This window comes from Aquila chrysaetos, chromosome 13, assembly GCF_900496995.4.
Source record: "Aquila chrysaetos chrysaetos chromosome 13, bAquChr1.4, whole genome shotgun sequence".
NCBI lineage: Eukaryota > Metazoa > Chordata > Aves > Accipitriformes > Accipitridae > Aquila > Aquila chrysaetos.
In genome coordinates this window covers 26,174,733-26,200,868 of record NC_044016.1, presented here as the reverse complement: position 1 = coordinate 26,200,868, position 26,136 = coordinate 26,174,733, and the positions used below count along the sequence as shown (strand labels likewise).

Sequence of the window (26,136 nt, the reverse complement as noted above, 5' to 3'; positions counted from 1 at the left end):
TTCCTTCCAGCCCGAAAAGATCCCATTAATCTTGAAGAGTTGAATTGACTTAAACAAGTTGAAGTTCTATGATTAGCTAATCTGTCTGAAAGATAGTTTGTGGATAAAGTCGGTGGGCCAGGATTTCATCTCATATATTTTGGCTTGTCTGTGCATGAATATTGACAAATATTTTTAAAACATTTTAAATATCTACCTATCATGTTTCTTTAGAGCAGTTCTGTATACTCCTCCGCTACATTTTTATTCTTATGCAGGAACTATTTGTAAAGGGTTTATTATATAGATTTCTACATGCTTTTCTAGGTTTATACATGAAAAGCATTCCTGCTTTTCTTTTGCAGACTCCCGGAAAATGTAGATTCAGGATAGTATGCCATGTATGCCTGCAGAAACTTCAAAGTTTTCTGCACAAAAATGTGTTGGCTTTTAGGCTGGATTTGGGGGTGTCTTTTTTTTTAACTTGTCTTGTTTCATGTTAAGATAATGAATCGGGTTTATTAGTGGGGAAACGTGGTGAATGTTTGTAGACTTTGCTCTGAGTGTGCATCTCGAGAGAGAGTAACGAAGTATAGATTAGCTCTACAAAATACATGTTACACTACTTCAAAAAGATACCATAATTGTGTGATTAGAACTCTTTATAAATATCAATTTGCTCAATCTTATTTTTCTCAATTTTATGGAGTCTAATGTCAAGGTTTTAAATTTTTTTTTTTTTTTTTCTACTGGGATTTTCTTAACTCTTTCAGTACTTAAGTGTTTAATACATGCCCAGTTAGTAGGTCTAGTTCTACTAAAGCAACAACTTAATTATCTAATGTAATTTTTTGTATCAGTAGCTATATTTCAGGATAGCTGCTCTCTGTCAGGTCATGCTAGTTCCCAATATTAATCTAATCAGGTTGTTTGAAAACTGATGGAATTGATTGAAATTTGAACTAGTGATTGAGCTAAAAATAGGTGAAAATTTTTCAATCTGTTTTTGTTTGTTTGGTTTTTCATTTGTGGGTTTTTTTACCCGCAAAACCAAATTTGGGTTGACAGTACTCCATAAGTATGGAATTATTTTCATTTCAAAATTACTTTTTGTTTATATAATGCATCATATAAATGACACTTTCAAAGTATTTTTAAAGTCAGTGAGAGGAAAATACTTTGTTTTACCAACACAGACATTTAAAATTAATTCTAAAAAATTTCAGCATTTCTCAGAAAATTTCAGTCTTGTGGATTTTTATTTCTATTCAAAATAAAATCATATTTTGTAATATCAAAGTTTCTATCCTGCCAAAATAGAAATTCTGAGTGTGGGATTTTTAAAGATGTAATTGAAAGTTGTCAAGTTAAAATGTGTTTGGGATTTCTTGTAACCAAAAGAGCTTCAACTGTATATGTTGCAACAAGATACAAATTCTCAATTAAGATATGCATAAGTGGGAGTCCTTCTCTTACTAAGGGAAAAAGAAGGCATTTTGCAAAATTTGCTGGCTGATCTGAGTTTTGAATTTTAACTTCAGGGAAATAAGTGTCGCATTCCAGATGTTCAGCAAGACAGGCTTTGAGTTCATCCCTGCCCTTTTGGGGGACAGGGGACTATGTTTTAATGGAGATATTTGCAACAGTGAGTGTCAGTTGCTGGAACTGAGTGACTTGATCCAGTTGCATCTGTATGGTCTATAGGGGCTGAGCTCCATAGGATCCAGAATGCCACCTTCTCCTACAGTGTCTAGGATTTCCTATCTGATGAGCTGAGGTTTGCTCCAGTCTTCAGAGGTAATTAAAAGTGATTAAAATATATCCAGATGAGAAGTTTGGGGTTCAAGTGTTTTTCTGAGGTTCATGTTAATATAGCAGTCTAGGTATAATCTGCTAGGTATTAAAAATATCTGTCTTGTGTTATGGCTATAGAAAATAATGGCATCCCGAAACAGCAAATAAACCACCTTACTCTAATGGAAATCACTGGAGAGCCAAGGTAGCTGATGCATAAAGCAGGTTCCATGTAACATATTCCGGCATTGGTATACCTCATTAATGGTAGAAACTTTTGTGCCAGGTGAGCTAGTAGGAGGGATTCTAAGTCACTCTTATCTGGAAGTCATTATAGATTAATGACATTTTCTTCCTCATGCCTTTGTCCATCTGGTCACTTGCAATATTTCAGAATACATTTCAGAGGATGTTACAGTCTGTGGATGTTCCTGCAGCAAGAGACATAGTAAATTAGACTTACTGTGCATGTCAGTGAGCTATACAGAAAAGATTTGAACCATAGACCAGAATAGTTTGGAAAGAGTTATTATGATCTGTCAAGTCAATAATTCACATTTTAGAAAAGCCCTCGGTATAAATTTACAGTTTGGATTCATTTTACAACCTATCAGGCCATTAATCAGGGCTTTGTAAGGTCCCCTAATGCAGTTTTATATAATCTGTATTTTTATGTTTTGACATGATGGACTGTAACAGCTTAATTAAAATAATATTAAGAGGTTTCCTGAATCCCACACTATCCAAGGACATCCAGAGATAGTCACTCCATTGAAAATGTACCCTGTTCTATCTTGTTATTACACAGAGAATGGGATATGTCCTGAAGCATCTTGACAGAGACCACATTTCTTGCAACGTCTATGCAAATTGGTAGAAATTAATGACAGAATGAATTTCCTTTACTTTGGCGAGTTCATATGCAATATTCACCTTACCAAAACTTGTATTGAATATTAGCTAATGCGCATTCACGTGCAGTCAGGTAAGATGTGCAGCATTTAACAGAAATACAGTAAGAGCAGTGGTATAGAGAAAGTTGTGTGTGAACCATGACATATTACCATTTATTAGGCTTTATGTTATTGAATAATCTGAGTCAAAAGCCAGATGTAAATATACCCAAAGTTGAGATACACACTATCTAAAGTAAGATCTATATCCCAATTTTTTCTTTGTATAGCAAAAATACTATGTAAGAATGAAAGATACTTGGCTATTAAAGAGATAAGCACAGAGCTGCATGGCTTGCAGCACTCACAGTTGAGTGTTGCTGTGAGGACAGTCCTTAAAAAAATGAAGGGCTAATGTACAGCTATAGTACTGGACAACAAGTGATAAAGGCAGCTTTAGAAGTGCAATTAAAACCCCACACTGTTAATTTTTCACCGTAATAGTTGTCATAATGCCTGTGACTACCTGAGGCTTCCCAGCTGGACAGATTTGTGGTCCATTCTGTCTAAATGTGGTACTGTCACTTCCAGGAACTACTTGGAAGGAAAGAAGTGAGGAAAACCCAAGTTGATCCAAGTTAGGGCTTTGGCTCCACCAGTGAAAACCTGAATATTGTTGTGGTTGGCATGACTCTCGTTTGGATTCTGGCCCAACCCCGGCCGCACTCACTTTCTGTGCTTCTCACGTTTTGTACTGATGTATATGATCAGTCTGTACTCAAGCAGTCCCACTTACTTCAAGACATACCTTTTTCAGGTTTTGTGGTATAAAACCATCCTTCACCAGACAGACAGGCAGTAGAGCTGTCTCCCTCCCTACCACACAGTGCTGATTTAGGATCACGTTTCTATTTGAAGTTTGAATACTTTATCAAGATTCATTCTGTGCTGCACATTAAAAATCAGTCTGTAAGTGATATTTGTTGTGTTATCTTCTTCCTTTTACCATTCCAGTATATTTTACCTTACTGGTTCTGCTTATTCTCTGATCTACTGTGGGAAGATGTGTCTTAAAAAAACCCAAACCAACCCCTCAACCCCTCCCCCCTTTTTTCCTTCATTAATCTCTCTATTTTGTGATGAGTGACAAAACGTTACAGGGCATCAGAGATCATTTCTTCCCTGATACTAAGCTACAGTAGCGACAAGCATGGAGGATGAATTATCTTAAAATGAAAGATCCCTTTATTGCTCAAGAGAAGGCTAGTTGCTTCAATCATTTGTGAAACCTGTGCGCTGACTGTTACTTTCATAGCCATTGTCTGGCATGCAGTGCCACTGATGACAAATAGCAGAGTTACCACAGAAATTTTCATAGTAGGTGGAAAAGCACTGTTTAAAGAGATGGATTTAGAAACAGATTCATTGGTGTAATAGCTAGGATATCTGCAGTAGTGTCAACAGAGATGCAATGTCTCTCCAGGGATTGTTACCCACCAAAGGCACAAAGGCCTTTGCTGAGTGATCTCAGTTTTGAAAATGCTGGATCTCATTGTTGATTCATGGTGACATCATTGTGACCAAAGTGGAAATTGTAATATTTTAGAGGAGATGAAGCAGCCAGCTCTGTCACCCACCTCTGAGAGAGGATGGAGCCATAGAATTGTTGCCTGGCCAACCTCATCAAGGTCCTCCACTTGTTCTTGTCCACCACCAGATCACTCTGCCTGCCTGCATGAGAACAGAGAGAAGTCAAATTGTCAGTGTAGTTCAGGCTAGCTGAAGGTGAAGCCTTCTTGAGCAGCTCCTAAGTGATCAAGAGCTTGATCTTTAGAAAATAAGCTTGTGTGGCTGATGCAGTCCCCATCCTGGTGATAGGTGCAATGGAAGGAGCCTTGCTTGGTTATATAGAGTCCAGAATAAGATTATTCTTAGCTATTTAAATAACCTGCCTAGAAAACTGATCACCCTAGACTTAGGATTTGACAAGGAGGGATCACTCTGGCACTTAAAATGAAAGTTTTTTTTAAGCCATGTGGGACTAAAGCAAACTTCATTAAACCTCTATTTTCATCATCTTGCTCATATTTGTCAATGGTGATTATAGCCCTTAACTATTGCTACTCTACCGCCGGATGTGAATTATCAGCAAAGGAGCTGATTTGCCCTGTGCTTCTCTGTTAGATTATTCATTAAGAAACATAAAAGCTTTTCAAAACAGTCAAAACTACCTGCTCCTTTGATACATGCTTCACCTAGATATCAGGAAGAGGTAAAGTGCTTGCCATTGTCTTGGTTTGTAATGTTTGTCCAATACCTTGTTAAACTGAGGTTTTGAAACCCAAATACAAATGCATTTTTGCATTTGTATTAAGCAGCTCAGCCTGTCTAGTGTCACAATGAGGATTGTTTTAAAGGTGCACCTGGAAACCAAGGTGCATAAAATAATCTTGTATAACTAGCAGCTTAGGGACAAAGTACTATTATGGCAAAGTTTTACTTTAAAAAAGCTCTTGTAATGCCCATTGCATTCATACTCCATAAGTCCTTGTTTTGTGTTTTGGTCATGGAAAAAGCTAATAGTACTCAATAAAAAAAAAATATTTGCAGGACTCAACAAAGTTCGTTTTTATAGTTCTTGTGGACAGCAGCTGCAGGCTATCAGCCTGGACCCTTGATAAATGGTTTTGACATTTCCTACAGACACCCCTCATGAAAAAGGCTTTTTATTTATTCTCAGATGTTGATTTCTGCATTATTGATCAAGTGCCATTCATTAAAGGCTGCTACTTGCTAGAAGAATTACACAGTCCCTAAGCTACACACAACATAATGAATTATTCTGTTGACGAACAGCAACATTAAAGGAATGTTAAGGTTGCATGGTTAAGCGCTCAAAAGTCAGGAAATGGCAGTTGAGGTTGAAGACGATGGGAATTTTGCCTGAATTAAGATTGCAGAATTACAGCTGAGGGCATGTACAAAAACTACTAACAAGCACTGGATATTCTTTCTAGGGTAAGTGGTTAGTTACCTGATCTACTCACAAACACTGCTGTTATTTATTGTAGCATTTAACAAGGCAGCAAGCAGTGGATGAAATCGTTAGTGGTAGGGGTCACTAGGCAGATGGGCACTTTGTTGGCTGTTTCTCATTGCTATAGAGTTGCATTCATCAAGGAAGGGGTTTAGTAGCAGTGTTATGCTGTATACTACAGCTGAGGGTAAAAGAAGTTAGTGTCTCCCTGTGACACGAGGCAAGTTTCATTTGTCAAAGTACTGTTTCCATTAAGTTCTCTGGGGGTTCCTGTTTAGTTTTCTTTCTGTCTTTTTTTGTTTGTCTGCCTCTCTGGTTTGGTATCATTTTAATTCTGTTATTTAGCTATTATGTTCAGTACAAAAAACACAGGAAAGCATTACAGTCCTGATGTCTTGGTTCTGTGATCAGACAGATCAGGAGCAGTGCTAAGCATACCGTACCATCCCTCTTGCCTGCATGACTGGATTTCTTCCGATGGGAACGCAGGTTGCAGTGGAGATGAGCTGCACTGTAGATGGAGTCAGATGCATGCCCAGGAACCAATACCGCAGAGTACAACACAGAGATCATTTGCACCAGCAGTGTAGTCTTAGCTAATATGTCTTTGGATTTTTCCAAGTAAGGAAGAACATCCGTGTACCACCAGAGGCTGTGTTTGCTGATCCCCAGCTTTTAGGAACAAATTTGCTCAGACATATGACTTCCTTGGATTTACTTTCCTTCAGGGGTAAGATTCAGGTTGTAGTGCCTTCTAGAGGATACTGAAAATCCCAACACGATGTTCACTACTGGTCAGAAAGCAATTGAATGTTAGTACTGGGGAAGGCATTAAAAAAAAAAAAAAAATCTGAGGAAGGAGAAGCAACCAGAGCCTCAGCAACAGGTTCTGGAGGAGCTGGGAGAGGCAGCTTCATGTACTGTATGTACCCATGGGAGACCTTTCTGGGGCACTCCTCTCCACCCGCCCAAAAGGAGTGACAGCATCCCACAAACGGCACTATGAACATGCCCAAGCCCAATAATGTCCCGAATGGGCTATAGATTTGATTCAGACTACAGGTTGTCTCATCAGAGCCTGTGGTTCTCTCCTGATAGTTTAAGTTCCCCCTAGTTTGTGTCTTGGCAGGATGCAAGTGGCATGTGGGCTGTGCAGGTATTGGCAAGGCACAGCTCAGACGGGACCAGTGGGATGCCAGTGCAGACCACCACAGTAGAAGGCTCACAAGGCAGACTGTTGAGTCGCTGTTGGAGATGGGATATTATGGAGTTATGTGAACCTTTAGATGCAACTTGTATGGTCTTCTGGGACTGGCAGAATGAAGAACCGCCCACCGTAGGAGAAGATCAGGTTTGTGACCATCTAAGGAACCTAAAGGTGCACAAGTCCATGGGACCTGATGAGGTGGATCCATGGGTCCTGAGGGAACTGGTGGCGGAAGTGACTAAGCCACTATCCATCATATTTGAGAAGTCATGCCAGTCCAGGGAAGTTCCCGCTGACTGGAAAAGGGGAAACTAACCCCCATTTTTGAAAAGGGAGAAAAGGAAGTCCCAGGGAACTACAGGCCAGTGAGTCTCACCTCTGTGCCCAGCAAGATGATGGAGCAGATCCTCCTGGAAACTATGCTAGGGCACATGGAAAATAAGAAGGTGGTTGGTGACAGCCAACATGGCTTCACTAAGGGCAAATCATGCCTGACAGATTTGGTGGCCTTTTACGATGGGTTTGCAGTGTTGATGGATAAGGGGAGAGCAATGGACGTCATCTACCTGGACATGCGCAAAGTGTTTGACGCTGTCCTGCACGACGACCTTGTCTCTAAATTGGAGAGACATGGATTTGCTGGATGGAGCACTCGGTGGGTAAGGAATTGGCTGGATGGTCACACTCAAAGAATTGCGGTCGACGTCTTGATGTCCAAGTGGAGAGCAGTGATGAGAAGCATTCCCCAGGGCGGGGTATTGGGGCCCGTGCTGTTTAACGTCTTTGTTGGTGACATGGCCAGTGGGATTGCGTGCACCCACAGCAAGTTTGTGGATGACACCAAGCTGTGTGGTGTGGTGGACGCACTGGATGGAAGGGATGTCATCCAGAGGAACCTTGACAGGCCGGAGAGGTGGGCCCGTGCGAACCTCATGAAGTTCAACAAGGCCAAGTGCCAGGTCCCGCGCATGCATCAGGGCAATCCCAAGCACAAATACCGGCTGAGCGAGGAGTGGTTTGAGAGTAGCCCTGCAGAGAAGGACTTGGGGGTGTTGGTTGATGAGAAGCTCAATGTGACTTGGCAATGTGTGTTTGCAGCCCAGAAAGCCAACCGTATCCTGGGCTGCATCAAAAGAAGCACGACCAGCAGGTCCAGGGAGGTGATTGTCCCCGTCAACTCTGCTCTCATGAGGCCCCACCTGGAGTACTGTGCTCAGCTCTGGGGCCCCCAGCATAAGAAGGACACGGAGCTGTTGGAGCGAGTCCAGAGGAGGGCCACGAAGATGATTAGAGGGCTGGAGCACCTCTCCTGTGAAGACAGGCTGTGGGAGAGCTGGGGTTGTTCAGCCTGGAGAAGAGAAGGCTCTGGGGAGACCCTATAGCAGCCTTCTAGTACCTAAAGGGGGACTACAAGAAAGCAGGAGAGGGACTTTTTACAAGGGTATTTAGTGATAGGACAAGGGGTAATGGCTTTAAACTGGAAGAGGGTAGGTTTAGATTAGATGTAGGGAAGAATTTCTTACTGCGAGTGTGGTGAGGCACTGGAAGAGGTTGCCCAGAGAGGTTGTGGATGCCGCATCCCTGGCAGTGTTCAAGGCTGGGTTGGATGGGGCTTTGAGCAACCTGGTCTAGTGGAAGGTGTCCCTGCCCATGGTAGCGGGCTTGGAACTAGATGATCTTTAAGGTCTCTTCTAACCCAAATAATTCTATGATTCTATGATTCTGTTCTTTTGTCCCAGGCACAATAAATAATCCTGTTTGTTTCAGAGGCATGTAAAAATCAAGCCCACCATAAAAATCTGTTCCACAGGTTTCTTTTAAGGCTCAACAAATGCATTTTTAGCTAGAGACAATATACAGCATTACAAATGGATCTCATTAATTCTAAGTGACTGGCTGCTTGGGCTCTGTAGTTATTGTGCCTTCCTGTACCACAGCCAAAGATAGAAGCATGCAGGTAGTATTAAATAGGATACAACATCAAAGAAAAAGTATATTCAATATCATGTTTATGCCCTTGTAAACATTATAGCCTGCAGGTATGGGATAAGAAAGGGCAGAACTAGAGTTCAGGTAGTCTGTTTAGGTAAAGCAAGCCTTTCCTGGGATCTTAGATGATTCATTTATTCTTACACTTTATTTCTGCAGTTGAAAAATGAGCATAATTGTAAATATATGTCTTAATCCTGTTAGAAGCCTTTGCAAAGCCCTGTAGGATCTTCAGGTGAATGGTTCACTAACAATATAAATCATATCATTGCTTGGATCCAGGTTTTATGATTTCCTCCTTTTTGAAGTTTCATTTTGTTGGTGGTTGTTCCTAACTAGGGTCAAATTGTCCTTTTATATACTTGTAGAGAAATAAGGAATTATTGCTGAATTCAATGGCATTATAATGTATTAAATTTCTGACTAAAGCATCTAGCTCCAATCCTTGAAGTTTCTGCTGATTGTTTCATGCAATATATGGCACCGGAGGCTGGTATACTTCCCTTCTGGAGACTGGATTTCTCCTCTGAATACCCAAGCACTTATTAGATATCTCACCCATATTACCTAATATGATAATTGTACCTCCTTCCATTTATATAGACTGTCTTTAGCAATGCTACCCCTTGCTTTCTTTGGGATTCTTTTCCTCCCCATGAACTCCCAAATTTTTTTCTTAGTCAGTAGCATGAACCATCCCTTTTATTTACTGGCGGTCATTACCAACTGCCACTCCAAAGCTTTACACATCTTTCTACACACTTATCTGCATTAAACTGCAATTTGTCACTTCTTCTGGCTTGGCTTAAATAATGTAAATTCTTCTTATCTGATTGCATCGCTACTCATTATTTATGGTGCTGTGCCATACACTGTTATGTGCAGACTGGGGAATCTCCTTTTGTATGCAGTCATGGAGATCATCTTTATAAATAATGGAAAAGCTTACAATTGTGATTATACATCTTCTGTGCAATACCTGTATATCCTTTGTTTCTCTAGCACTGAAAAGACATCTCAAAGACATGCGTAAGGGAAACTTTGTCTTTTATCTGCATTCTTTCCATGGAAAGTCTTGTTTCCTTAGACAAAAAAGCAGAGAGTGAATTCAGTTCATCCGTGAATTCCTGTTCTCCTGAGAACGTATAATGCGAAGCCCGCGGTGTCACCCTTTCTCTAATTAGGGATGAGATGAACTGCCCGCTTAACTTACCAAGCCGCGTCCTATGCACCTTTTTCACAGCTTTACAAAAAGGGAACCCAGGGCTCTTAGAAGTAATATAGCAGACATAATTATCAATGCGCATGCTTGAGATATTGCTACTGTTGATATTGCTACTGCTTTCTATCAACACCAGTCCTTGTGGCAGCTGAGGCAGTACAGTCATGTTTTGCTGGAAGGGCGGGTTTCTAAGAGGAAGCTTTAATGAGTGGAGCAAAGTTCTCTTCAGTCTTTATGCACTGCAGCAGAATATGAGCATGGCCTATGAGAAAGAGCCAAGTGACTCACCACTGCCGGCTCCCTCCTCCCCTGGGGGCTGAGGGCAACCCTGTGTAGGCAGCAAGAACCACAGCAGCCTTGTCATCAATCACAAGAGCAGAGAAATTCCTTTAGGGAGGCTTGGCTCGCTGGTGCCACACATGTGTTTGATGGGTTTGGCTGATCTGTCTGTAGGATCTGTAGATATCAAGCTAGGTTGGAAAAGAACAGAGCAACATATGGTACATCACATGCTTGAGAGGTCACTACTGCACCACCTGAGTTTCTTGTATTTAACTTAAAGAATAGAAAACATGGCTAAGCTGTGTTCTGTGGCTGGGACTATGTCATGGTTTAACCCTGGTAGGCAGCTCAGCCCCACAGAGCCCCTCGCTCACTCCCTCCCAGTAGGATGTGAGAGGGAATTGGAAGGGTAAAAGTGAAAACTCATGGGTTGACATAAAGACAGTTTACTAGAAAGAGCAAAAGCTGCGCGCACAAGCAAAGCAAAACAAGGGATTCATTCACCACTTCCTATCGGCAGGCAGGTGTTCAGCCATCTCCAGGAAAGCAGGGCTCCATCACGTCATGGTTACTTGGGAAGACAAACGCCATAACTCTGAACGTTCCCCCCCTTCTTCCTTCTTTCCCCAGCTTTTATTGCTGGGCATGATGTCATACGGTATGGAATATCCCTTTGGTCAGTTGGAGTCAGCTGTCCCAGCTGTGTCCCCTCCCAACTTCTTGTGCGCTCCCAGCCTACTCACTGGTGGGGTGGGATGAGAAGCAGAAAAGGTCTTAATGGTGTGTAAGCACTGCTCAGCAATAACTAAAACATGCCTGTCATCAACACTGTTTTCATTACAAATCCAAAATGTAGCACCATAGAAGCTATTATGAAGAAAATTAACCATCCCAGCTAAAACCAGTACAGACTATATAAAGTAAATTAAACAGGAGCAGGAAATGTTCCTGGGCATCGGCAGTCAATCATCCATACTCCCGCATTGTTAACAAGGTCCCTGGCATGGTGTTGGACCACTAGACTGTTCTCCCAAACAATTCCAGGCATGGTTTTTAAATTAGCATGGGCAAGTGACCATCTTGGTAGACCGTTGGATATGGCCACACCATAGCAGAGGATGAGAATTACAGGGAAGGATGCTTGCCATTTTGTGCCAGGGAACAGTTTTTGCCTTGTTTAATTTACTATATAGATACTTTCTATCTAAAGACCCTTCTGAAAAATTCATATTAAGTAAAAAAAAGGAAAGTGGGAAACTCTCTACTCCAAAAGGTCACTGAAGTGAAGCAAAATATCTGATTTTGAAAGGTAAAGAGATCTCACGCCAAGGAAATTAGATCTTGAAATTTGTGGCAGCCAACTGTACTTGCTATTCGGTGAAGAAAAATAAGTTCTTATTGGAGTGAGAGAAGCAGAGCAAATTTTTGCAGTAGTGTGTTAGAGGCTTAAGTAAGGCATCTGCTGACTGTACTGGTAGGTGCGTGCTTACGTATCTGCAGATCCACTGCAGGGAAGACAAGATTTGCCAGCTGATCCCATGTTGTTCATGCTGGGATTGTTGAAGGCTGTTTTGCTTTGTTTAGTTCTCATGAAAATGCCACTAACAGTGATGTTTAAAGATCTTCTCCAAAACAAAAGAAGCTGGAATTTCATCCCTGCACATGAGCTGAGTTAGGCTGTTGTTGGCCCCATCATAGATGCAGGTACGCTCCTGTGGATCTATGTGCAGGTATGCGAAGAGTGTCAGAAGCTGGGAAATATCCTCCCCCTGCTTGAGGCAACATGCAGACTGCCCCAGCTATGCAGGTCTGAAATGCAGGCTTCCCTCAAAGAGATCAGAAGGAAGCAAAAGGAAAACCAGGAACACACAGTCTGTTTGCTGCATGTGGGGAAGCTTAGGGAAAGGTTGTTTCCATGACAGGTTGATCCTCATGTCTTTTTTTTTTTTAAAGAGCAGAAGAAAGTTGCAGTGCTCTATGTTAATCTTCAGTAAATGCTGAAGTAGCAATGCGACAGCTAAGTGGCTGGGCTGATGTACATGCTGGTTTCAGAGAGTGTCGGTGCTCAGCACTGTCTTTCGACTGTACCAAACTACAGTCACAAAACTCAAAGCTACTGCTGATGTGAATGAAACAAGAGGTCACTGAGCCATCCCCTATGACCTGAACATATTTCACATCAGATTTTACTGAATTTATTGATAAAGTTACATCATCCAATTGAAAAAGGGTACAATCCTGATAAGGGCAAGTTTTTCGAATAATACGATCAGTGTTTGGGTACAGTAAGCTACTTCCCATTATTGCTATGAGTGCAAATTAGTTTGCTGTACAGGATGGGGTTGATGAGCTGGTAAAGTTTTAGCAATTACACAAGAAAGAAACACAGGGACAGTTGTAAAAAAGAGGAGACCTGCCAAGCCCTAGTGGTGGTGTTTTTTCAATTGTTTTCACTGCTTTTGTAAAGTGGCAGAGCAGTAACAGTAACAGCCATTTCCACAGACAACAAGAGTGATCAGGCCTGAGCGTCTTCTAATTTGTGCTGAAGTGAAGCACTGAAGCCTACAAGAGTTACTTTAGTGAGACTAGAAAGAGAGGCAATGAGGCCTGTTTACAAATGTTTCCTGACCAGCTGACACTGGCATAATTTACCCCAGTTTGTTGGGTTTTTTTTTTTTCAGATGTGACCAGGAGACTTCCATTAAAGCAACTTCCACTCATACAATTCTGTATTTGTCTCATTCGGGCTCAGTCTCTTTATCTTGACCTCCTACATTTCATGTTAGCACAATCAGTTAATTGTCTCATGATCTGTAAAAAAGATCGTTTAAAATGCCCAACTGACCATTTCCATATTCTCTGGGCACTATAGAAAGGCTTCTAGCTTTACATCCATCATGCAAAAGCATGTATGTTAATAAGCATTTGGGATGTCAGATTTTCTTGTGCTGTAGTATTTTGTGGCTGGCAACAGCAAAAATGCGTGCCTGCCACCATTATTTACAACTGTAACAGTGAGAAATTACAAACCCCACTCTTCATTAACCTCCAATAAGGCTGTTCCTGCAGCCAGTGATTGCCATTACATTGATGGAGTGCTAATACAGCTCAATAGCCCCAGCTGGCCTGTCTCACCCCTGACTGCACGGCAGCTCCTGCCTCCCACTACCACCCAGCGCATGTCCAGCAGAAGCTGCTCAAATGATTGATGAGAAAAGCAGCTCATAAAGGCATGCGCAGTGCCCAAAGCAACAGCTGTCTGGCCCTGTCCCTGCAGTAATTAGATAAATGAACCCCAAACAAAATCTTACAGGCCAGAGTAGAAGGAAGTGATAGCATCCCCAGTGTCAATCTCCAATCGCTTGTGTTGCCTCATTCCAGCCTCTGTTGGTAGTTATTCATGTTTGATGCAGATTTGACACAGCTTACCTCTCCCACCTTCTGTGCTCATTTCACTGGGGGTCCTCCAGACAGACCCCCGCGGGCACAGGAGACGTGCGAGTGGCAGGGGCTGGGGCTGTACTCTTGTTCTCTTTTTTTTCCTATGGCATCAGTTCTACTTTGCAGAGCATGCTGAACCTTTGTCCTTCTCCACAGAGCAAGAACATAACAAAAGGTCCATGGTAGGTCACAAATCGAGTTTAGCTTAGCTGGGGAAAATCCTGCAATTAGCAAATTCCTTCTTCAAGAAATAGTTGGTGTGTCTATAGGGATACAGTAGATAAAAAAGGAGGAGGCAAAGGAACATGGTTCAGGCAGCTGAAATTGTGATAGAGCTGATTAAAAGGTCTGTGCTTATTTTTACAGTACAGAAGCATAATGATATTACAGCAATTCCCCTATATCTTCCCCTGATGCTACTGAATGGTACCTGTGAAGGAACTCTTCAGTGCCCATAATTATCATTTACAGAGAAAATTATGAAAAATGTATATACATTAAATTTTTAGATATATTCAGAAAATGTATATGATTTTTTTTAAAAATAGCGTATATAATTTAAATGCACGCACACATGTATAGAATAAATACATATACAAAAATCCAAAGAAACCCTGTTGAGGAAACCTAAACAGTACAGCTCTGATTCTGCTTCTGTTTGTGGCATTGCACGTCGGGAGTAATATTGTGGAATTCAATGACTGTAGAACACATTCAAGGACAGAAGAAATCTTTGTAGGCAGGAACTGAAATCCAGAGAAGTAAATGGGCGTCCTGTTGGATGGAATAGTTGTCAAATGAAATCCTGTGAACTTGCAGAAGAGAACACATTAAAAAATGCTTCCAGCACGAGCAGAATTAAGAGGTGAAGTTATATCCTAGAAAAGGCACAATAATGCTGCAGAGCAAGTGACCTTTTCTTTTATTCTCTCTCTCCACTCTTAAGCTAGGGTAATGCTTGCTGAGTTCAGCCAGATTTGCATGAGTGTAAAATCAGATCAAAATTAGGCCCAGGTTGTTTGTTTTACCAACAGCACATGTCTTGAGACTGCTTTCATGTTTCCCTGTAGAAACAGTCAGGGGTGCGTCTAAGGCTGAGTGCTGCCAAGACCTGATCACTGGGATTCAGATAAGAATTTCTGGCAGACTGAGTGGTCCCATTAATCGCAAGTGGTATCTCTTAAACCCTTCAATTACAGGAGATTAGTGGGAAACTGTAGCATTGGGCTAAAGGAGTAATGACACGTAGGAAGTGAAGCAGAAAACCTGCCTTCTTCTTTTTAAGGAGAAGTTCAATTTACAGTTTATTTAAATATAAATTGTACGCATAAAGTATTAGAGTTCTTAAACTTCACTGTTCAGTTAGTTTCAAATTAACCGTACTGTATTTCTGCCTTCCCCAGAGCAGCACTGTGATCTTCAGCCTGTCTGTTCCTTAAATTGAACTGAAGTCTTTTAAGTCCATTAAGTTCCTGCACTATCCCCATAGCTGGCTGAGTTATGTTCCCTCGTCCTCGCACTGCCTCCCCCGTGGCATGGATTGCAGGGGCCAGCATGGACTCCGAGCCTTCCCCCGTTACCCTCAGCTGTAAATTGCACGAAGGACTGTGAAACGGCAGAGGCGGCGGCTGTGGTCTCCCATCGTTTCTACTGCTGTAGCTTAGTTGATTTACTCTTGTCGTAACTACTATTGGGAAATGCTTTGCATGAATCCTTGGGTTTAGGTTACATGCATAATAATGTTTAATAATGGAGTGCCTACCTAATGGCAACTGCCAGTCCTCTGAGGCCCGGTAATGACTGAATGTATCAGTATGCCTTGCAAGTGAAGTAAGCTGCAACTCAGCCCATTGTACAGGTGGGGAGTGTGAAACAGAGATTGCATTGCTAGTTCACAATCGCACTGCATCTGAAGCACAGACGTTAGGAGAGGTCCTAGCTCCCCAATCTCAACCTGATTCCCAGACCACAAACCTGCCTGTCTCCTCAGAACATACATCTAGCTCAGATGTTTTAAAATCTGTTTTGGTCTGCCTAGCTTATTGTGCCACAGTTATGTATGCAGTTCTGAATCCCAATATGTGTTTCTCAGGACTGAAGTTTGCCTGTATCTCGCCTCCTTGTTGGGCTTTTGCTATAGTCACAGCTCCTGTGGCATAACAGTGGACATACATTTTGCACAGCCAGGATCTCATTGTCTTCTCAATTAATGTAATGAAAATCAGGAGTAATGTGAAAGAGTTACACTGGTGTGAAACTGGCCTGGAAGAATACTTTAGGGTCTACAAATTACCAGATGAGTTCAAATAATCTATTGCTACTACTTATGTTCAGTGTCCATCACACTCATGCGCCCATCTTTATTTTTGCTAGCATGTGATTTTTGCTGAAGACTGTCACACGGATTTGTGTGTGCTGCTGAATTTGGGCCAGGGGCTGTGCTGCTGAGGGAAAGCATTTTTATTATGCTTACAGTAAAAAGAATAACTTTAGCCTACAATGCAGGAATCTACGTCTCAGGTAATCATATCTACCTGTGGTGGTATAGAGAAAGCAAGAAGCATTTGTGGAGTGCAAGTCTTCTTATCTGGAAGGCAGATCCATAAAAAAACCCACGTGAATTAAGTGCCTGTTTCTCTCTATTGTCTACAAAGGGGTCAGACAACTGGCTCGGATGGAGATAGCTCCTGCAGGCTGGTCTAAATGGAGGTGAGAGGAATTACCCCTGATAAGCTGTGCCAAGGTGCACGGACATCTTCATGCCAGCTGCCAACAAACTAGCTTCAGAGTAAGAAGTGGTCCAGCTATCAGGATACCTACATGTAATCAATATGATATCCCTCTGCCCTAACACACATGGACATGGTCTTTTCCACCCTAAATGATTTTGTGATTCTACGTAGATGTGGCGCTTAGGGACATGGTTTAGCAGTGGACTTGGTAGTGTTAGGTTAACAGTTGGACTTTATGATCTTATGAGTCTTTTCCAACCTAAGTGATTCTGTGATTCTATGATTCTATGAACCATTATGTCTCAAAACAAAAATCCCCAATGCACAGGAAATACAAAGGTTCATGGCAATAGCAGTATTTTTCTTGAGAAATGTCTATATTTGCCAGAGTTGAGGAGCCAAATGGTCAGAAAATGTATGCTGTTAGACAACTCCTGGGACTTCTGAGTTGAGCTCTTTTTTTATAGTGGTTCATTCAGTTTATCTGATGCAAGTAAATTTTTAGGATTTCAGTTAAATTGGTCTTTTACTTCAGGGAAAGAGAAACCTGATGCCTCAGCTTCTATCACTGTAGCTGTTGGAAGTTAGGAGGATTTGCAGTATCATTTCAGTAAGAAGTGACAGGTATTAATCTGATTTTGTGTGAATAGGTTTAAATCAGGACCCAAGCCGGTGATATTATACTGTAACAAAATTGGTGTAGCTGAAGTTAAAACTGAATGCCCATGCAGTTTGAGGCCAGAAAGAACTCTTAGACTGTCTGTATATGAAAGGTTGTTAAATTTCACGCACTATCCAATCTCCAAAACCCAAAGAAACTTAGCCCCAGGGTATTCAGTTAACTCTCCTTTCCACACAACGATCAAGGATCTGGAGGGCATGGATTCATAGCAGCAAAAAATACATGTAAACTTATAGTGAAATAGTTTTCTAAAGCAGAGCAAGTATTTTATTTAAAGCAGTTGAAGATTACCATTTATTTTGGTTTCCAGCAGATCAGTCTAATGCTCTTGATATTGGCATCTGTTTAAAAACGTGAGACACAGTAGAAAAAGCCAAAGGCATCCAAAGTTGAAAATAGAAAAACAGATCAAGTCTGATATTGTTCTTTGTTTTCTTGCTCCTCTAGGATTCACAGTGTTGTACTCCTTCCCTTCCCTGCTAACTTGACTAGTGCTTCTGAGCTGCCAGGAGACCTAGGGCTGGAATAAACATTCAAACCTTGCCCAATTCATGTGGACTGATGGGGTTTTGGCTGCCTTTGTCCTTAGTAGAAATCAGCTCTGCTTAGGGATGGGTTTAGAAGAATGCCTTTGGCAAAATATTGGAAGTGGCTTTTTTCAGTTAGAGGTTAGGTTTCATAAGCAGCTTAGCTGAGCAGTTGTGAAGAGAACCCATTCATACCCAAGCAGTATTTTTCCTCTTTCCCTCAACTAATTGTGTAAAACTGAAATCATATGCACAGATGTGTGACCATTTCGCCATCTAATGACAACTCGTTTTCCCAGGTTAAAATATATGTGGTCAAATTACCACTGACTCACAGATATATAGAGAAGACATCACAAAAATACTGAATAATGCCAATTAATCTCCGGTCTCATTCTGTTGTATTCAGAGGAGTTGTGTCAAAAATGAATTTGCCCAGATTTTACCTCTCAAAGCAGCTGATTTATTTCCATGTGGGATGAGCTTAGGCCAGTATGAAATGAGATCTACCTACAAAGAGCACCAGCCTCAGTGAGGCCAACAGGGACTGCAGCCTTGTCTAACTTTTAGGGCTACAACCTCCTCCCAGGGTGCATCTGCTGTTCTAACAACAGATGTCCTCCCACCCTGTGATGAGGTGACCCTCTGTAGTCACTTGCATGCTAACCGTAGGTGGGTTTGATACAAGTGGCATACAATTAAGGGGCATTAAGATAAAAGTTCTGTCTGTTTGGTGTGAAAGTCAGTCTGCTCTAGGACAAAGTGCCTGCAGGTGTGGCTAGAGCTGACAGAGAGGTGATGTTTGCCCTGTAAAATTCAGGAGCTCATGTGTCTGCAGGTAGTGAATTTATGGGGAGAACCAAAGCCAGACCGATTGTCATCAGTTTTACTTACATCTAAATTGCTTACCAACTGGGCTAAGGATGCAGTATAACCTCATTAAATCCATGAACATGTATTTTTGTCTTAGGAATAACATCTTATTATGTAGCCATTTAATGAGTTGTGAGCTAACATGTTTTAACAAATCTTTTATTGCTTATTACATTCCACTCCCTTGACGATAATTTCAAAATCTGACCATTAAAACAGAGATCTTTTCACAACTCTTTGATGATGACACTTAGAACTGAGTACTTCATCTTTTTGCATTTGGATTAGAAGCAAAAGGTGTAAATTACAGATCTGGCTTTTATGTGCTTTTATTGATCAGACTGCTTCATAGAAACTGCAGGAGTTCTGATAGCTTAGCAGACTAGATTACCTTTCAGCTTTCTTAATTGGGCCACTGGGGTACAGTTAATTTTCAATTTATATTGAGAGTAAGACCAGGTGATGTAGTAGCTCATCATTAAACTTGAGTAACATTGACACTAAAACACCATGATGTACCTCGTACCTCTAAATACACAAGTTGCTTGTTGAAGTAGATGGAGATGAGTTCTGGTTTCATTCATTGTGTATTTTAGACCAAATTCTGCCCATAATAATTACTGTGTCTTCACTGACTTCCACTGAGACACTAGCTACAGCAAGCAAGTATGATTTGTTCGAGTGTAATTGGAAAGTTCATTTAACATACCAGTCTAGAGCATCCAACAGACTAATCAAATGCGATCATCTTTTTGTGTGTTTGCTGACAGGTCAAAGTCATGGTGCGCATCTCTTCCACACTTGCCAGAGACACATCTGAGTCCAGCTCTTTCTTAAAAGTTGACCCCCGTAAGAAGCAAATCACGCTCTATGACCCATTGACCTGTGGAGGTCAGAATGCTTTCCAGAAAAGGGGAAACCAGGTTCCACCCAAGATGTTTGCTTTTGATGCAGTTTTCCCCCAAGATGCATCACAGGTAGGCAACGTACGATCAGAATAGTTATCTAAACAATAGCATGCACCAGAGCCAAATTTGTTTCTGCTGCAACAGTAGTACTTTCAGTGGAGCTGGAGCAGGGCTGAATTTGGTCCGCCAATGTCATCGATAATGAAATCAGCTTATTAAATTGTATCTCGATAATTTTGTGCTTTCTTTATTCTTCACTGTAAATAATTGCTCCTAAAATTACACGTGCAATAAATGTGCTAAATGGTGCCTAGTAAGCAATCCTCAATATCAACAAGTTATTGTATATTATAAAATCTTATTATTTGGTGTATACAGCGATCTGACCAGAACTGCAGTTCTCTAATGCAGTCCTCTATTGATTAAGAAGTCAAGGATTATTTATGCAGTGTTCTATTACACAGTTTACAATAGGAGGATGGGGATATTAGCCCACAAATCTTTATTCATGTGTATATATTCAGATTTCTTATTTTTATTAGACTTCTTTGGTTTGATGAACTATGTTACCCAAATGTCATGAGGAGGACAGTAAAAGAGTAAAGTAACATTACAAAGTATAATTAGAAAACAGTACTGTAAGGCTGTTTCTGTACTCATAAGCTAAACAGAGTTAGAACACAGGGCCAGCTAAAGCACTGTCATATGGTCGTATCATTAGGTCGATCCCTGACCTAGTTCTGGTCCGGACAGCTAGCACCTCCGAGACTAATGCCTGGATGCAGTTCAAGGGCTGGCCTGTGAACCATCCCTTTTCCTTGCCCATTTTATTTACTATTATAGAGATAGTCTAGAAATACCCATGAACTAGGTGGATTTACATGATTTATTATCATATGCAAAGTGCTTCACATAAAAGCCTAAAGTGCGAACTCTGATTTAGTTTCACCCACTATTGATAGGCAGTTGCTGTAGAAGCACTGTAGACCATTCAACCTGCTTGAACCTTAAATCTACCTTAAATTTAAGAATGCCCAAGGTAAATTTGTGTGTTGTACTTCTTAAAATACTGCTACAATCTTCAGGATGGAATCTACTGCTGCAAAAAGCTAAGAAGACTCATAACAATGTAGAGAAAAATTAAGAAATGTCACCTAGCTAATACCAAAGAGGCTGTTTGTTCCCCTTACATTCCCTACCCACCTGATAGCGGAATTGAACTCAGGCCGTAATTGGGCAAGTAATAGAGCCTGTAAAAGCTCCTCAGTATTTGACTGGTTTTTAATAAAAAATGTATTTTTAAAGTCCCCTAAATAGGCAGTTCTAACCAACCAACTGCATCCCGTTACAGTATGTGTATTTTGTTTAACCCCATAAAGGGTGTTGATGCTTCAGCAAATGAAACTTACCTGACACAGAGCAAAAGTCCTGCTTCATGTGCTTACACAACTAATATCATTCCCATCAACAGCATAGGTCACATGAATGAGGCAAGCAGGATTAGACTTTTTGATCCTTCAACAACCTATCTGGAGCACTGATGACATTACGACCATTTTCCAGTGAAAATACTCTGTTGATTTTCTTTTTTATTGTTAATGCTTTTCTTTTGTTTCCTTTTTTTCTTCTTTTTTTTCTTTTTCTTTTTAAATACCTGTGACAGGCTGAAGTATGTGCTGGGACTGTGGCTGAGGTGATCCAGTCGGTGGTCAATGGGGCAGATGGCTGCGTGTTCTGCTTTGGCCATGCCAAGCTTGGTTGGTATTGTTAAATTTCCCTACTCAAGCAGCAAAGTGAATATTTTTAACCCAAGATTGCTAGCACATTAGACTAGGGAAAACAAACTTCATTTGTCTGTGCATAGTAATTGTATTTGAAAATGGTACACTGTGCATGACCTTGTACTACACCTTCACCTCTCGCTTACACATCTGTTCGCTTTGTATATTGTTTAAATGGTGGACGGCATGCTCTTTGAAACAGAAGTTATCTTTGAGTTGTTGCTTCATTCCGTCCCCTGAGTACTATAGCAATTTTTAGCACTGTCTTCAATTGTTAATGAATGATCCAACAGTGAATTGTTAATGAATGATCCAACAGCGATCTACAGTTTTACAAATGTGCTTGGTATTGGAGACTGTTTGCCAAAATACCACTTTTATCAAGCTGTGTAAAGGCTGTGAGTATCCACTCAAGTACTTGATGTTTGTGATGGCTCTATTCAAGTGCTGTGACTGGGCACTCAAATAATTTGATTTATAGTCTATTCCCTGGTTAGACAATTCACTCATTACTAATCTCTTCCTATTCTGTCTCCAACAAATCCTGTTATAATGGTTAACTGAATGTTACCAATGGATCAAAACTCGCTCTTTGCAAATGCATCAACAGCATTTCAGGTATTCATGGAAAGACAATAAAAAGGAGAATCATCATCATTAACATGTTACTCTTCTGAAATAACTGGATTTCAAGAGTAATCATGTATTTTGTTCATGCTTGTCTAACAGTATTTTGAAAATACCGTCTCTGTAATGAAGAGGGTTGTATTGTATGTGTGCAATGATCTCCATTCTTTACTGTCTCCAAGAAACATAGATGTACACATACAACTTAAAAGGGCGAATCAGTTTTTCAAGCGATAAAGAAGATCAAGCTGTATCAGGCCATGATTATCCCAAATTATAGGCAACAGAAACTGGAGAGTACTGAATGCTGCAATGCCACCAGCTCTAGTGCAATGAATGGGGCAGGGCCACTGGTCCAACTAACTGCAAGGCCCCTCAGGGCCAGGCAGGAGTAACACTAGGATGAGCACTTGGATATTTAACCCCCTGTGACCTACCGAACACAGGATGGCAAATGAGATGGAAAAGACAGCCACCAGATAATGGTGTCTCACAAGTGCTACATATCCTTAGGGAGGCTAGGGCTTTGCTGGAGCACAGCTGAGTCTCTGCAGTTTCTTCGTTAACTGCACCACCACCATTGCACCAACCCTGGACACACCCAGACCTTGCCATAGACATGTGCATAGAAATATTTTCTTCACTGATCTTTTTCCACAGAGATTCAACATAAGAAATGAAGCAAGGTAAAAGAAGCTACAAGTACTTGCCTGAAAGGATGTATACCTTTATCATTTGGCTTATAAATTTAGGAGCTTTAGAAAACTTGTCTAAGAGCATTGTATGTAGTGACACCTAAAGAAGTATGATAGTACTCTGTGTCTGTTCTTCATCAGCAAACTTTTACAGCAGAGACAAGCCAGAGCTATAATTGCAGAGTCAAATAATAGCAAACCGGGGGAAGGTTTTGACCTAGATAAAATATTTCTTGTTGTGGACCCACTTCTGCACCAAATGACCACATGTACCTGGTTTTTTTCCTGGATGAAGTTACACCTGTATGATCCTGGGACCAGGTTTATGTCAATCCCAACCCCAGCATATGAAGTGTAATATAGTGCTTTGAAGTAAAATGGTATTCAAAGAATACCACACTCACAGTATCTAAAGCAGGGATTTTTATGGACCATGGCACTCCTGCTCTGCTCAATTCCCCCCACTATTCACCCACAGCAGAGGCTGCAGTGTTGCATGGTAGGGACCTGCCTGGGGAATGGGAGATGTCAGAGGAATGCATGAGGTAATGATTTTTGAAAACAGCTCAAGATTTAATCTGCATTTTCCATGTACTATTTGTCTGCCTGCCTATCTTTCTCCCTTGCTGACTGTCCTTACTGTAGTGAAGAAGTTGTTTTCATGAGGCTGTGCAGGATAATCTCTCTTGGCAGAAGGCTGTGAAGGTCCTGGGAGTGATTTTATCTTTTCTCCATGCCCCCATTCCTGACAGGGAAGTCATACACCATGATCGGGAAGGATGATTCCATGCAAAACCTCGGCATAATCCCTTGTGCCATCTCCTGGCTCTTCAAGTTGATTAATGAACGCAAAGAGAAGACGGGAGCCCGCTTCTCAGTCCGAATTTCTGCAGTGGAAGTGTGGGGGAAAGAAGAAAATCTGAGAGACCTGTTGTCAGAAGTGGCTACAGGCAGCCTGCAAGATGGCCAGTCCCCAGGTGTCTACCTTTGTGAAGACCCCATTTGTGGCATGCAGGTAAATCCAAAGTTCATTTTACACTGAAACAAGCAATGTGACTTTTTTTTGTTTGTTTGTTTTAAGCTATTGATATGGTTCAAATTCAAGAACTACCCAGAGCATAAAGTTTATAGACTTGAAAGTGTTTACTTTAAAACACGCAAGAACTTTATGACCTGCAGCTGCAGGGCCATCTGCTCTCCTGGCCTAAATATTTGTACCTTTGGTATAATAGATGTTGAGCAGGGTCTTGTGTTTGCAATAAAATGTGAAAACATTCAGTCCAAACAAAAATTCACCTCATTCTTAAAAAAAAAATAAAAAGAAAGTGTGATCTCTCTTTTGTAAAATAACAAGCTAAAATATTTACACTACTGCACAAATAGCTGAACACCATTAATATGGCTGTTTATCTCTTTATAAACTACATTATTTATAGCACTTGCTTTAGCAATGTTGTAGGAAGCATTAATTGCTACTCTATTAATTGCTGCCAAGAAATAAATTCCTGAGCTGGGCAAGCCAAGAATAACTTGAACTCTTTTCAGGTTTGGAGGTTTAGCAGGAATGATTAACTGGCTCATGTATTTCCTGGGTAACCACTAGAAAGTTTCAGCAGCCCTGGTTTTTTTTCCCCTCTTGGTTTGAGGGGAAAAAAAGGCCTAGTCTTTCATTTTGCTGTCTGTGAGGGAATAAATCTGAATTGTGTATGACTAGATGAAGAGGGAGCAAACCAGCATGATGGAGCTTGAATACATTCTTTCAACCTTAAAGGCAATGGCTGCTTCCATCGAGGACCTGCAGAGCACTGCCTATCCAAGGATGGGGAATGAAGGGAGGAGGGAACAGACCTACAGGGTCATGTACCCTATTTCCAGCTACAAGCATCTAGAAATCATGATTCATATCCACAAAAGTCATGAATCGTGAGATTTTAAACAGCAAGTAATAAATTTTGTGGTTTATCTCTTTGTGGTTTAAGCCTTTCAGACATACTTAGATCATATTTTCCATTCTTTTCCATTCTACCCAAGGACTACAAAGTTGTGTCTTGATTTTAAATAACAGTTAGGGTTCTCATTCTCACTTGACTCCTGGCTTTAGTGCTTTATGAAATACTTACGGTATCACAAGAGATCTCACCCTCTGGTATCCAGTAATGGATGCAGTCTAGTGAATATAAGATGGAAGACTTGAGTCTTCACAGTTCCCATTGGGGTGATAAATGGGCCAGTTAAGATCTGCATTAGCATACACGCATGTTGCATATGTTGCATAGCTGTGTAACAACTAGCCTCTCATTAGAGCTTAATTCTTTACTAAGGTATTTAAGGACAATAGCAATAATAATAAATATCCCATTTTTGTTGCTTATTTTCATATAGGTACAGACAGAACAGCTATATACAAAATGAATTATTTTAGATCAGTGGAGAAAAGGTAGCTCCATGAGACATCTATGTATCTCTGTAGTGTAAAATACTGAATTAAATTGCAAGAAAAAAAGCCTTTTTATGTGTGTTTACAAGACATAGCGATGTTCTGGAGTCATGTGTCCTACACCTGAATTCTCAAAATCCTCAGATGAAGGGAGGATATTCTATTATAGCCATACAGATATGCAAAATCAGCAGTGTGGATAGCAAATGAATAATCACCATATGTCATACTGTCTGTCATTGGACCTTTCCAAGTATGCACATTTTCATGTTGCTTACATTAGTGGGATCAGCCTACAGACTGGCCTGCCTTCTGCTTGCCTTGTTAACTCCTTCCTTCCCCCCTCCCTCTTTCTAGAGAGAGCTTAGCCTTCAACTGTGCCACCCCATCCCATGCACAGCCTCAGCTTTATCCCTTCTCAGGCTGATTAATGGTCACGAAGAGGAGACAGGAGCACTGTCTTCTTTACGAGAACTTAACTTCTAGCTGTATTACATAGCAGGGGAACAAACCCTGAGAATGGGAGTTCCTCACTGTTTTTAGGCCAGACAGAACAAGTCTATCCTATGGGCTGTGGGCCAGCTGTGCGTACTGCCAAAACTAATGCCATCAGATTATACTGTCACATGTCTCTTCCACAGACAAACTAATCTTAGGTGACATGAAACACACATGCGTTCCTAATGTTATGGGGGGTTAATAATATCTGCCCTCCTATGCTGTCTGTCCCTTTGGAGAGATAAGAGCAGGCTGGGGACTGGGACTGAGGTCCAGCAAATGTGAATGTATGTATATTACCTGCCTCGTTCCTTTTAATGGGTTGCCCTGGCTTGTGAGCAGGTGCATAAGCTTGTGGTATGAAGGGGCAAGAAAATGGCTTCTCTGCTGTGCTGCTCCCCCCATGCTATGGGGCTGAACACAAGCTTCACTCCTGTTGTTCCCTGGATTTGTCTGTGGATTGCTCCCTTCTAACACTTTCTGAAGGGTAACATGTAGTCCTGCCCCTGCCAGTCTTCACCAACTGTTGAGT

General features: G+C 41.1%; 1 protein-coding gene across 1 annotated transcript in view; it reads left to right on the top strand.

Moving 5' to 3' along the window:
• KIF26B (kinesin family member 26B) overlaps window positions 1–26,136 on the top strand; it is a 318,477-nt gene that overhangs the window by 226,874 nt on the left and 65,467 nt on the right. Inside the window, exons 6-8 of the mRNA XM_030035803.1 lie at window positions 19,429–19,635; window positions 21,230–21,323; window positions 23,422–23,684. Coding sequence (XP_029891663.1) covers window positions 19,429–19,635; window positions 21,230–21,323; window positions 23,422–23,684 — 564 coding nt within the window. The remainder of the gene's footprint in view (window positions 1–19,428; window positions 19,636–21,229; window positions 21,324–23,421; window positions 23,685–26,136) is intronic.